Source organism: Aquila chrysaetos, chromosome 6 (assembly GCF_900496995.4).
Source record: "Aquila chrysaetos chrysaetos chromosome 6, bAquChr1.4, whole genome shotgun sequence".
Lineage (NCBI taxonomy): Eukaryota > Metazoa > Chordata > Aves > Accipitriformes > Accipitridae > Aquila > Aquila chrysaetos.
The window spans coordinates 47,429,131-47,443,137 of NC_044009.1; the positions used below are offsets into that span (position 1 = coordinate 47,429,131).

At 43.2% G+C, this 14,007-nt stretch overlaps 1 protein-coding gene across 1 annotated transcript in view; it reads right to left on the bottom strand.

The window, feature by feature from the left end:
- Positions 1 to 9,948: 9,948 nt before the first annotated feature.
- Positions 9,949 to 14,007, bottom strand: part of NXPH2 (neurexophilin 2) — a 40,767-nt gene continuing 36,708 nt past the window's right edge. Inside the window, exon 2 of the mRNA XM_030018698.2 lies at positions 9,949 to 12,720. Within this exon, the coding sequence (XP_029874558.1) occupies positions 11,977 to 12,720 (744 nt within the window). The 3' untranslated portion in view covers positions 9,949 to 11,976. The remainder of the gene's footprint in view (positions 12,721 to 14,007) is intronic.

A 14,007-nucleotide genomic window follows, 5' to 3' on the forward strand; every position in this document is an offset into this window, starting at 1 on the left:
CTGGAGCCCGGTAAAGGGGTTTGAACAAAAACGCGTACAAGAAGCTTGCATGGCAAAAATGATGCTTGCCAAGCCAGCTGAGAAGCATTTTTCAATGTTAAAGAGCGATTGCTTGTTGTTCTTTAAACATGTTGATACATTAGCATGCTAAACATGAATATTACTGTATTACTAGTTTTCAAAAGTAACAAAGTTAGAGAATCTGTTCGTTAGATTTGCCTTTGCTTAAAAATCATTTTAAAAAGAACCGTTTTTTCCTTAAAAATTGCAAGTAGTACATGTTTGAGAATGTAGAAGTGAGGAAAATTCCAAAATTCGATCAGCTGGAGGGGATCTTGTTTAATAAAAAAGTGAGTATGTGCAAAGTGAAGGAAAGCAGCTCTTAAAGCAGATCTTAAAACTTCCCACTTAGCTGTTAGTACCGGTTCATAATTTGTAACTCTCATTAAAGCTTTGTTCAGACATTTGAAGGAAATGTTTAACTGTAGGAAAATAATGATCTGAGCAATCTCAAATTTTGGGGGTGTGGCCAACTCAAGATGCTTAAAACTGGTCAAAATTCCAATAAATGACAATTCTGAATGTGTTGCAACAGTTTTGGAAGTCCTATCCTACATTTCACCAACTGTAGTCCCTTGTCTTTGGAAAATGCTAGATTAGGTGTTAACGAAGCATGCATATGGCTGCTTTCCGTTTCTGGAAACGGGCTCCGTGTTGACTCAAGGTAGTTCAGAAAATCCCTGCATGCAGCATGCTCAGGATCTATTCAAGCACTTCATTTAACATCTGGGAATAAAAGCAGTGCGTTTTCAACTTAAGTCAAGACTGTTAGCCTGCTTGCTTCCTTGCTTCTCTTTCTTTGTGGCAGCAATACCCCATTTACCAACTGTGTGTAGTATCCCCTGGGGAGGACCACTGCTCTAAGGATGTAGAAAGAAAACTCTGCAGTTTGCATTATGTCTGCTACTAAGATGTCTCTAAAGTAATTTTACAAGTTGGACTGACTGACAAAATGACTCTGAAGCGTCTTTTGTCCTTTGTCTACCTGCTCTTGCAAAGTATATCCCAGTCATCGGGAGTTATCTTGTATTCTGTGATCATCTGAAGATTCACTTTTTTGTAGAGGTTTCTACACATTTATGGGGAATCATCTTAAAATTGTTAGTTACAGAGGTTTTCAGTTGCTAACATAAGGCACTGCTGGTCTGGTTTACTGAATTATCGCTGGGTATGTAAGCCAGGGGGTTCAGGGAGGAAAAGGCAGGCGTGATGATGGTACAATTTGCTTTCTGAAAATGTTCATTTAGTGGAATATTTCCCTTATTACAAAAATGCATTAGCCAAATACACGTGCGTATTTTGAGCTTCAATATTATGCTTTTGTATCCTGCAGTAGATTAAAATGTCAGTCATATTCTCCATATTTCATAGTCCTCTGGAAGCCTCAGGGAAGGTGCACATGTCTAGTGTTACTTATGTCCCACCAATAAAACGACCCTCTAGAAGGAAATCTGTGCAGGCCATACAGCAAGATGTCAAACTAATTGTACTGAAATAATGAGTTAGCACCGAATGCTAATTAAATATTGATGAAAGTATGACTTTCAATTATCTTCATTACGGTGCAATGTTTTATGTAGACATGCAATGCTGGGAATGTGGGCATTTATTATCATTAGTCTTGTCATATAAAAACATCAGTTATTTCTCTTCTCTAAAATCCATTTTAAATGCACTGGATGTCCATCTGTAGTATCTTTTTGACATAGTAGGTTTCTATTGGATTTTTTGTGTTCACCCTTTTTTCTTTCCCCTTCCATTAAAAACCCTGCGAAGCAATCATCTTTAATGGTGAGGCTTTGTAAATACAGGTTCTGCCGCTGCTAGCCCGTAGCTAGCTGTGGTCTGCCCCCATGGCTTTTCTCCAGTCAGCACACTAAAACGTGGTGACTCTGAGATGAGTCTTGCTATGATTTTTAACGAGGTTTTGAACTCACTAGCTTAAGTCCTTTCAGTCTTTTTGGTTCCCAAGGAAGTAAGGGATTGATTTCATCTTGCTGACAGACGGTTTCTGAGCGTTTATTCTAATTTCTACCCTCCCTGTCTGTCTGCTCCTTCTCCACAAGGTTTTCTTTGCTCGGCTGAAGTGAGGTGGAGACCGAGAGAGCTCGTGACGGGTGTCTCACCGCAGTTAGGCTCCAGGAGCGGAGCTGGAAGGGCCAACCTTGAGCTCAAGGAGAACAGCAGCTGTAGGGCAGCAGAGCAGGGAGAGGAATCCAAAAGTGCGAGCCTTACAGCAGGAAACTGAGCTGAAGCGGCGAGGGATCGGTAGGTGAGACGTAATCCAGGATGCTGTGCTTCCAGGAGAATGGGATGGGCAAGAGCTGAGCCTCTCCTCCTGGGTGTTAGCACTGGCGAGAAGGCTTTTAAGTCTAAGAAATTAGAGGACAGGTTTTTGGGAAGGACTTCGTTACTCGAAACCAAAAGTCCAGGACTATGTGTTGCCAGGACTTAATTGCCTGGAGACTAGAGACTAATTAGATGACAGGAGTCCCAGGAACAGTCCTACCAGAATACTGTTGTATATGCAGCTGCCTTTGGGGAAGATGGACAAACCACAAAATTCACAGGTCAAACACATACAGTAGTGTGCAGTCCTGTTACTCTCAAGTTCCTCTGAGCTCTTCTAGAAAGACAGAAAAATCACTGCCAAGACTTCCAAAGTCTTCCTGGAAAATGGTGTCCTATAACTTTTTTTGTAAAAAGTGGGGATTTCTTTGTAATCAATAGATCGAAGGCATAAACTGAGATGAAAGTGAATGCTTTCTGGAGACTTTGTGGAAGGGAAAAGCTTGTACAGGACTGCTTGGGTGGGCCTCCTTTCCCAAGTTGGTCTACTTGCCTTGGGTAAGGCAATGGTACATTTGTGCTAGTATGGAAAAAAAAAAGAATGTTTTAATACTGTTCTTTTGTCTCTTGGCCATAATTGGCAATCTTTGCAGCAGGTGCGAAGAGGACGCTTACAAGCGTCGCTTACAGCAGTGCCTGCATAATGTACTAGTGTGCGTCTGTGCCTCCATTTGGTGGATAGGCAAAAAACAGCCCGATCCCCAAGAGCATGAATGCTCTTTGTCACTTCAAAGAGCACTGAAAGTTCAAGAGTGGAGGCAGGTGGGCAACATATAATTAGAAAGGAGGGTGCAGAGCTTTTTCTTGTAGAGGGTGCAGCCTTAGTGCCATTGTCTAAGTGTAAATTGTTCCTAAAAGATAACTCCGATATTATTCACTGTGGAATATATGTGAATCCGTTGAGAGACATTTTAAAATTACCAGTGGTGAAGCATGGTGGAGCAAAAGGAGCACTTGAGCTGAAGAATAGATAATACCCAGTAGAGCAGAACTGTGGCACCAGCTGCTGAGAGGGTAATTCAGTGCTCATAATGATTTTCAGCTTCACTCTAAAACTATCACTTTGGAAGTATCCCTCATCTAAAGTACAAAGTTTCCCCAGACCATCAGAATAAAATCTCTCCACATCCTGAGCATGTGAAATTAATGACTGAATATTATGCTGAGAGCCATTTAATTAAAAACACTTTCATTAATAATGTAGTTGGAGAGCGTGTGTGTGTTATGTAATTAAAGATAGTACATCAGTAAATGATACTATGCAAAACCAATTCAAAAAATTCAAATGAGTCGGTGTAACATAAGGAACTTAATTCAAGTGGGAATAAAAGTCAATGTGAAATAAGCTCGAAGTTTTTCCTGGAAGCTGCAATTAATCTGCTTCTGACAACACAGTTCAATACTCGTATTTTAAATAAGGGGCTGTACTTATTTTAAAGATAACTGGTGTGGTGAATCAAAATGTATTTCTCTCTCTACTCCTTTTGCCAAATAAAACAAGTATCCCTTAATGTCCGCACACCCCGATGAGCTTGGCTGACCTAATGGGTCTGGACTGCCTTGCACGCTATTCATCTGTGGTGCCGTTCTTTCTTTGAGCAGTCAGGTTGTGCTTGGCTGTGGCAAAACACCGCGGGTCTAGTATTTATGGTATATTTACTTTAAAACCAGGAGAAGGAAGGGGAAGAGAGAGGGTATTCCCTCAGGACCGAGCAGTCACCCTGTGTGGCGTTGCCTCCAGGAATCTCGGCTAGGCAGGCATCTTGTTTTCCCAGAGGACTTCGGCTAATCCAAATCTTCAATGATTGAAGTCAGAAATGCTACAGTTAAATATATCTGACATGAGAAGTGGATTGGAATTAAGTAGTCTTAAATACTATATAATAAATAGGCTTGCTTATCTTCTTCAGTATGGCAACTTGAAATATTTTTAATCCTTTAGTTTACCTGCTCAGAAATCTGTTAAATATTCTGTACTGGGATCCCAGGTTAGCAGTGCAAGTCTGCTCAGCATCGCCTGCCATTGCGACGTATGCTTCAGATACTCCTTAAAAGAAAAGCTGGTGAAAGAATCTAAGTATTATTGGCTCAGAACAGACTGAAGACTCCTCGCTGATCAGTTCTCGTACTAAGCCGAAACACACGTGCTCACGTCCAAGTTAAATCAGCTTGTCGCATTTTGAAATTGTGAACAGTTTTTTTTAATTTTTTTTTTTTTTCAGAACAGACTACAAAGGAATAACGCACATTGTTAGGCAAGTAGCTGTAGCAGGGAACGCTGCCGTTGCCGGGTCCCCGGGGGAACGCCTGGAGCTTGACCCTCCGGAGCTGGTACTGGCGCAGGGCGCTGGTCCGCACTGGTGGGAGCTGCGCTGGGTCCTGCAGCGTGGGCTCTCCTGGTCTGCCCCACCGCCCGCTCCCTGCGCCCGGGGGGGGCTGCGGGGAGCAGCAGCCAGCTATCCACCCCGCCTGTGAGCAGGGGCGTTTTGCCGGGGGTGGAGAGCCCCAAATCCTTTCCTGCCGGGAGTTACCTTTGTCATTTCTCTAGAAGAGCTCGGGGTGAGTTGCGTTTCATCAGGGGCTTTTGAAATGTGGACGGAAGGGGGTGTAATTGCTGCCCACTCATCTAAAAACCTCACAATCGGGACGTTTAACCGGACCCAGCTTTCATGGCTGCTTAGATGTTTATCTCGTTAATCACAGGGATGAAAGCGAGGATCACAGCAATGCAAGAAACGTACTGTGATGTTCCCCAGCCCCAGCTGGAAGGAAGAGAGAGTTGTTTGCTTTGGGCTTGCCTGGGACTGTCTGAGCTGTAGACTCTGAAAAATTGTTGACATATACGAGGGACACCTATAGAGTCTGGGCACCTGAAACGTGCCCTGTGCCAGGCTTCGGCACCCGTTACCCTCTTCCCCCGATGTGCTCGGTGCCGGTGAGCGCAGTGGATCTATTTCATTGCCTGAATTTGGGAGCTGGCAGCATCGCTGCTATCTGTAGGATCTCTAGAACAAAAGATCCCGAGTCTTGTTTCCTGGGAAGTAACACCAGCTGTAACAGGTGATACAAACCTGACCAGTACTAGAAGATCTAAGCAAATGCCCTGATAACTTTAGGTGCTTTTTTGGGCCATTTTTAATTTCAGGGCTAATTCAAATAACCTCGGAGTCTCATATTTCACTATTCTCTTTCTTGCCATTTTGGAAGCAATTATAATGTATCACCTTTCAGGAAGATCACCAGCTTATTTGGAGCTGTTAAGATAAGGTAGCCAAAGCTTAATTGACTGCATAATGATGAAAGAGCCACGTACTGTCTGGGAATGAGACAAGAGAATAGAGAAACAGGATTTGCATCTGAGGGGGCTAAAATGTAGAGCTGCCAAGGGCAGATGTGCAGGGTGACGATTGAAATGTGAGATGCTAGTCTGGGATCAGGCTGGTAATAAAACTGTCTTGTTTCCCGATGACAGTTAAAGCGAGAGGGGCAAGGTGAGTGGTGGGATGTCTGAGAAAACGTTTCGGCTTTTGCACAGTTGCTCCTCCGTCGTGGCCGTGCTCGACTGCTGCGGCGAGGCTGTGTCCCGCGATGTCCCGTGCCCTGCTCCGATGGCCCAGCTCTGGGCGAGACCCCCGAGTCCTGCCTGCTGCCCACTGACAAGCCAAAAGAGACCCCAGTCTGACCCTGGGCCAGCTCTGTGCTCCTGGCATCGCTCCTTTCCTCCGAGTTAGGAAAGGTGGTTGAGCCTTTTGACTTCAGCAGAGAAACGCTCAGCACCTCTGAGCCCTCGGTGTAATTCAGCTTCCCGTGTCTGGGTGAGGAATCACGGATGGGCGTTTTTCATAAAATGAAGAAAATACATTAAAAAGTCCCTGAACTAGTGGATTTTTGTATCCTCTTTTCTGACTTGAGGACGAAACCAGAGAGCAGTGCAAGAAATACTGTCTGTTTGACCCAGTTGGCTGTTTCGTTACTGTTGAATAGGAAGGTGCTGATACTTCTTTTAGAGTCTTGTTTTAGAGTCCTAACACTGTTTATGTAGGTAGAATTTTTTTTCTTCCCTGAGTAAACCGTTTTCCCATGAATGTAATTGCTTTTTAATTGGGCTGCAGCTGGTGCTGGATTTGTGCTGAGTTGGTGACTGAATTACATCTTTGGAAAAGCGCTTTTTTTTTTGTAATTTTTTTTTCCCCTTCAAATTTTAGTCTAGGTGATTGGGGTCCTTGCTTGAGAGTACCAACAACTGGAGGCTTTCTTCTGACTGAAAACCCACAGGTATTTTGGGCTGGAGAGCTGTATGCCGGGGTCGGTCGCAGCAGTCTCGGCAGGAAGATGCTGCCGTGCCGTGCTGCCGGCAGCGTCCAGCACGCTCCGTTTGGTTTCCATCACTTCTGATTGCAGACCCGAACAGGTTTTGCAGACCCGTGCTCAACGACCTTCCAAGTGAGGTGTGGTTTGACTGCAGTGGGATGTTTCATGACGATTCAAGTCTTCTTTTGTAAAACCAGTCCCTTGGATCCCTCTTTTGAGGAGCTGGTGCGTTCCTTGCACGTGCAGCAAGCTGGGCTACATAGGCAATAAGGAGCTGTCTAGTGAGATGTGGTTTAACTTCTGTTCACTAACTCCAGAGACCTGAATCCACCAGGGATGTGATCTAAATATGTATGATTTTGGTTTTGTAAACCTGCGAGTGAATTACATTAATTCCTAGGGTTTTGTCAGAGATGAATACAGTACAGGCAATATCCTCTAAGTACAGTTTGGTGCTAGTTGCCAATATGTGAGAAATGTCACTTTATTTGTTAGTTTTAAAACAAAGGAGGAAGCCGCTTCTGGCAGATGCGTGTAAGAGGTGTTCACAGGAGACAGACGAGAATGGCAAAGTCTAGTTTTTTCAAATGAGATACCCTACAGCTAAAAATCTACTTGATTGATGTGTATTTCATTGAGCTACTTAGTATATGCGACTCGTTATTGTCATTTCAACTGTGCATATTTGAATAGGGACGGTGGTAATGACGAATTATTATTATACTATAAATAAAACATTATCCAGATTATGCTGCTCAACAGAGCATAAAACAAATAGTGAAATCTAATGTCCTTGAATTACAATTAAAAGGAAAAAGCAGCACAGGATGCTGATTTGCACCAAACACCTTTGCCTAGTTGCTGTGACGGTTTTTTCCAGTTGCATCAGGATTACTCAGGGGTTTGCTCTTTCAGCACTGCTTAGTAAATTCCCCCTAAAAAGAAAAAGTAGCAACCCCAGGGAGCTCACGGCAAACAATGCTCAGCTTTTTGGTTTTTTTCTGTCTTGCTCGCTGCTGTAGTACAGCACGGCCGCTGGAAGTAAGAGCTTGGGAATTGGCACGCAGGCGGCGAGGCGGGCACAGAGCCCCGGGTCCCAGTGCAATATCGCCGGTGCTGCGACGATTGAGAGGGCAAGGAGCTCGCGGCAGGATCCGACCACCAGCTAGCATTACAAGGAGGTGAAAGGGCTGAGGATCCAAAGGATGAAACTCTCGAGGGGAAAAAGCAAAACCAAACTAAGTTACTTCCCTGTTCAAGTTGAAATGATTAAAAACGAAAATACTGAATGCGCATGGGTCCCGTGGCGCTGTATGGTGGGCTGTCTAAAGAAAAAAAAGCTGATGCTTATGTGTGTATCATGAATTAGCTTTTTATTGGGATTTTTTTAATATGTACGTCCACAGAATGGGGACAACAATAGGAAGTGTATTTAATAAGGAGTTTAAATACGTATTTGCATTGATATAAATGCATACAAAAGTATACTGTTGAGATTTGGATTAAATTAAAATATGTATATTAAAAACTTCTAGATTAAGTTGCTGTGGTCATAAGTCATTATTGCCCACTTGGGACACTTTCAAGAAATGGTATTTAATCTTCCAAATTTTTATTTTAAAAATCTTTGAATAAGAGTCATGAGAGGAACAGTCATTGAGATTTGAAACTTGTCTAAAATAGCCACCTGTTAGATAGGAAAATATTTTTTGAAATATGGCCTGTTTGGTGTGAAATTAAATCAAATTTAGTTCTGTTTACATGGGCAGTGTGAAATTTGACCTAGTGAAGTCTGTCACTTCGGTTCATTGGATTGTATTTTGCTTACCTTGCTAGGTGTAAATAATTTCTTCTTAATCTGATTTTGACTGCAATAAGATTGTAAGTGCTTTTTTTGCAGTGACATTCTCAAAATTGATCTGAAAAAAAAACCCCGTAATGCTGTTTAAGCTGATTTTTAAAGTATTGTGATTGGAAAAAGTGTGGTGGCGAGTTCTCTGGCCTGATGGGTTTTGGTACCAAGGCTGGCTCCCTCTCCTCCTGCTCCAGCTGCCAGGCTGCCGCCTTGTGCCCGGGCTTGACGGGAGGAGAGCGGTGCAAGCTTCTCCCATCGCCCCAGCATCAAAACATCGGAAAACTGGTCGGAGGCTGCTGCTGAGGGTTCGCTTCTCCTTGGGGAAAACTCTTGGGCTATGTTAAAGCAACCGCCAAGTCTCCAAAGGCAGCCTCTCCTGGGTGCGCAGGTCCTCCGTGCCCTTGCCTTTGTCTTTTAGCAAACTTTGGCTTTTGCCGAACTGTTTCGTGTCTGCTAGGCGCGGAGGGAGTCGGGCGGGTTGGGTGGTGGTGGCTCCTCTATCGTTAGGAGGTTTGGGGGCAGGAAAGCTCCTTGGTGGGACTTGGAGGTGAGAGAGGACAGCTCTTCCCATTGCTCTGCTGGAGGACGGGCTGCGGGTGGGTCCCGGGGTGGCAGGACCCTCTCCCCCTGCTGCCATGGGCTCCGTTTCTCCGCCGCTCCCTGTGCCCAGTGCTGCTCCGATGGCGTGGCGCCAGCCCGAGCCTCGCTTGAAGAGCCCGAGAGTTGTTTTAAGCAAAAGCCGCTGGTTGGATGCATGTCTTCTCAGTGTTCAGGAAGCTCAGGCGTTAAACCTGTTAAAATACCTGTCCCTTTATTCACAATAGCCTTTCCGTGTGAATCCCCAGGTGGCCCAGGCGCTCCGGGTGTTTCCAGAGCGATGTTTCTTTGCTCAAGGTCCTGGTTTGTCTTCCCGAGGTCTGGAAACCTCAACGCGGGACGCGGCTGTGCCGCAGGGAGACGTCTGCGCGGGGGGAGAGTCCAGCTCCCCATTCAATGAGAAACTCCGAGCAAGGGCTGCAGCGGCAGCCGGCTGCTGCCTCTCCCAGCGCCTTCCTGCTTGGGGGGAGCCGACGTCTGTTTTCTAATTTAGAGTAACCCCTTTACTTTTAATGTACCTTGCACAATTATGTAACCGTTCGAGATTGTCTCCGTCAAAACACGCACTTCATTTCTCGAATATTATGAAATGCTATTGAACCTGTTCTGCCTAGGCTTGTAGCACAGTTCACTGTAGCGCATACTTCAATATCTCCTAGAAAAACAAATTCCAGCTGGGGAAAAATGTTCGGCGATGTGTTGCAGTGCCTTAGTTTTGTATATATAAAGACACAAAGCAACATTTTGAAAAAATCAAATATGCCGCAAGCAAGTGCCAGATTTAGCAAACTTTCTTTATTTACATACAAATACATGTACACATATATTCTGTATCTGTACACATATTTAAGTGTATATACATACATGATTTCCACATACTCTACAATAAATAGCATGTAGGATTTTCTTTTAATTGCCTACAGTGCTGAGTAAAAATACATGGCAATAAAATCATGGCTTACAGCTAAGTTACAAAAGCACCAACCACTGAACTCATAGCAATAAATCCAAGCTTATGTACAGCCAGGACGAGGACACGCTATACAGAATACAAAGTAGACCATCTCGTAGGAATCAACAGTAATAGACAAACTAAAACCCATCATTTAGACCGGGAGAGACTCTGTATGAAATAAGATGAAGGAAAGCATTTAGATTATTGATCAAACTAAACAACACATTTAAATTTGTCATTGAAAGAGAAAAACAAATTAGCCAGTTACTTGTAGTATATTTTTAAGAGTAATTTTTTTGTATGAGGCTTTACCAAGGAAATCGGAATTAATCTCATGAGTCAGTCTGTCTGACCTGTCAGTCGTTTGTCTGAGTGCACACCACTTGAACAGAGTATTTTAATAGTACTTTATTTAAGCTGTATGTAACTTCTCGGACCCTGCATGTAAGTTTGATTAGAGGCAATAAAAAGCACTTCCTCAGCAAGCTTCTTCCACGGGACCTGTGACATTGAACTGTTACAGAGACCTATGATAGCAAAGTGGCAGCAGCAGTAAAATCAATACCCAACGAAAGTGCAGGGGATTGATGCTTGAAGCTGCCTCGCTGGAGCTGACCGCTATTGGCTGCGGTGGGAGCAACATCTGTCCTGTTGAAGCAAAACCACAGCTGGACCCTCTGTTCTTATACTTAACAGCAGTGGAGTGATGCTATTCTGTACTAGGGGAAAGTCTGGCTGAATATTTTTATATTGATAGCAATCGTTTGGAATCTGCTTTATGAGGTGAAGATGCGTAGATTTTTGTTGTCCTCTTTATTTGTCATTGCTTGTAGTTTGACTTGAAGTATGCAATGCAATACTCAGGAAGACAACTGGGTGGCATTAAGCAGAAAGTTTGCGTTATTCGTGTATTGTCCTTATGCTGTGATGTATTTTCCTTGCTGCAGTACAGTGCTGAGAGGGCTAGGTAGCAAGATAATGGCTTCCTTTACGTGGAAGCCAGCCCCCGTCACCATTTTCAGACTTAAACAGAGATTATCTTTTCCCGAGGTATGTATATCCTCTATCACCGTAAAACTAGTACTGGTGTATATTGTAAACATTTGAGAAGAATAAAAACCAATGGTGACCACGGAAGGAAGAGGTGTATGCTAAACCTGCACACCTGGTGGGTCTAATAAACTAAAGGTCATCGATGTCTAATTACATCATTGCATATCCACGGGCAAGAAGTTTGAAGGAAGAAGTACTCACTCTTCGATGAATACGTACCACTCCTACAACTGATAAAAATGCAGATCCCTTTTTTTTTTTTTTGTCCTAGAAATAGCACTTTCTCTTAGTATTTGGACTTGATTCCTTGAGCTCTGTGTGTGTAACATTCTTTATGAAATTAGTGGCAGAGCTGTTTATTTGGATTTAGTATATAAGCAGCTGGGAGTCTGCTTCATCATTTTTTCTTTATATTGTCATCTAAAGTTCCCAGTGAGAAATAGGATCCTGCTAAGTGCTGTCCAATTCAAGTAAAAGACAACCTCTCTGCCATCGAGTCTAGTTTAAAAAACCAATTTTCAAGATTGATGTTCATTACAGACATAATTTTGTTTGATTTTTGTCATGTATCTGCCTGGTAGTTCCCTTATTAATGATGAGAGCGCTAAAATACGATGGTCTTAAATGAAAATGATTGTTATATAAGTAGTTTGATTATTTACGATACAGCACAAACACAGCTACAGTTTTTAAAGACTTTTTAACCTGATAGGAAAACATATTCTTCTCCAAAAGGTTAATGGAAATGCTTATTTTTGTGGCTGATGCTGTATCTCTACGGTTACCCATGATTGTATCAGCCAGAGGACAAGTACGGAGTCTCACTATGGTAATTATAATCAGGACAGACCTTTTGCACCAGTTTGTAATCTACACTGTAAAAAGCAATGTAAATGCAGATAACTTTAAATGGTTTGGAACACAACCAGGAGACATGGCTTTGAGTCTGCTCTTGATAGCAGATCTTTGAAGGGTCGAAATTGCACAAGGCAGTTTTTTTAGCGCGGTCTGTTTTTTCATACTCAATGCGGCAGTTGAAGGACTTGGATTCCTTGGTCTCCAGTGTTGACTGTGGAGATGATTCAAACTCAACCACCTTGGAAGGTGGCACCAGGCTTACGGAAACGTTTCCCAGACCTGTGGAGTTATGTCGGAAATAAACACTGAAGGTCCCATTGCCGTGATCGACGATTTTCCCTGTGATCAGGAGGTTGAGCTTAACAGTTTTGATGTTAGAGTGGAAGTCGCCCCATCCAAACATTTTCTTGAATTTCCCGGTTTTTACTATAGGTCTGCGTTTAGTTCGTGCGAGAGATTCCTGAACCTCCGTGATGTTGGACAACCAATCCCAAAAGTTTTCTATGCTGTCTGAGTAGGACACCTGGCCGTGTTTCAGTACTGGAGATGGCTTAACAAACAGGCGTAAAGGATTGATGATCCTGGAGTGGACCACGTTGTCAACCAATGTCTCTGCAGCATCCTTGTCTTCCCAGTCCAGCACGTCTGTGGCTTGTACGACTTGATTAGCATCACAAAATACCTGTTTCAAAACAGAAAGAAAGAGTTGTATAAAGTGTGAAAATAAAACTGTCAAGATACAAAAGGAGGCATTAATATTTATTTTTACACCAATAAGGTCTGAACCAGTCCAGTCACGTGCACTACTCTAATGGAATAATTGCTGCTGCCCTATGAAAGCTCAAGGATGTTACTCCAAATAGCTTACAGAAAATGCAAAAAGCTCAACGGGAGCCGTCCACTGGGAGAAAAGGATAAATCGCTGGACAGGTCCAGGGCTGTGATGTGCAAGAGCATGCAGACACCCTGTGCTCGCAGATTTGTTAGATAAAAATATACCTAAGGGTGCTGGAAAACCTGAACAGCAAAGTGGCACCTCTGCTAAAAGATGGAGTGAAATAGAATAGCAGAATTTTCCATTCCACTTTGTTTTTCTCCCCATTTAACCCCCCAACTGGTTTAGGCTTAAAATTCTTACTCAGCTGCTTCTGGTGTTGTAATTGTATACTAAAATGTTTATTGTGCATTTGTCTTTTCTGGTGTTGCCTTTTCCATTTTTTCCAAACTTAGCATGCCCATTTGTGCTCTTAGTTTGAGACGCAAAAATCACGTTATTTTGGGGTGTGTTGGTTTCAGGTGCTAAGCTGCCTGTATTTAGCGATGCCTAACCTTCAAGAAGCGCTGAGCAATCCCAGCCATAGAGCACATCTCATCATTTTTCAGAAACGTGACTAGGCCACGCTAAGTCTAATGTGAAATCGTCTGCAATCGAAAAGCTAGTAACTACTTCTGGTAGCAACAGAATGGCGTTCGATTTCAGTCAAACACGCAGGTCTCAGTAAATAGCAGATTGCCAATTTAACGTAGGGCCACATTGCCCAGGTACGTTCTTCCTGTACGCGCGGAGAGAGAAGTCCTGTTGAAAATGCAGCACTTGAGCATATGCTCAAGAGGTCAGAAGCAGGATCTGTGTTTCAACAAGCTAGAAATGATCATCTAACTTTTTCTTTTTAGGTCCTTTAAACCTTGAATGTAAGTTTTGGATAATGCGTTTTTGGGATTTGTTCTCTTCAGGACTGTCTTATGCCATCATCCTAATGTATAAAGAAAAACTTTTTCAGTTGTAATTATGCTTACAAAATGTGTGAACAGAAAGAAAAGGCGCTTAAAATGGAAAAAAGAAAGAACAATGTTGTACTGTCCTCATCCCCAAAATGCTGCCGCCCCCTCCTCCTGGCAAAATGCCGCTCTCGCTTCAGCACCCATCTTGCAATGCCGGGATCGGGTTGGTGGGCTCCCAGCATTGCTA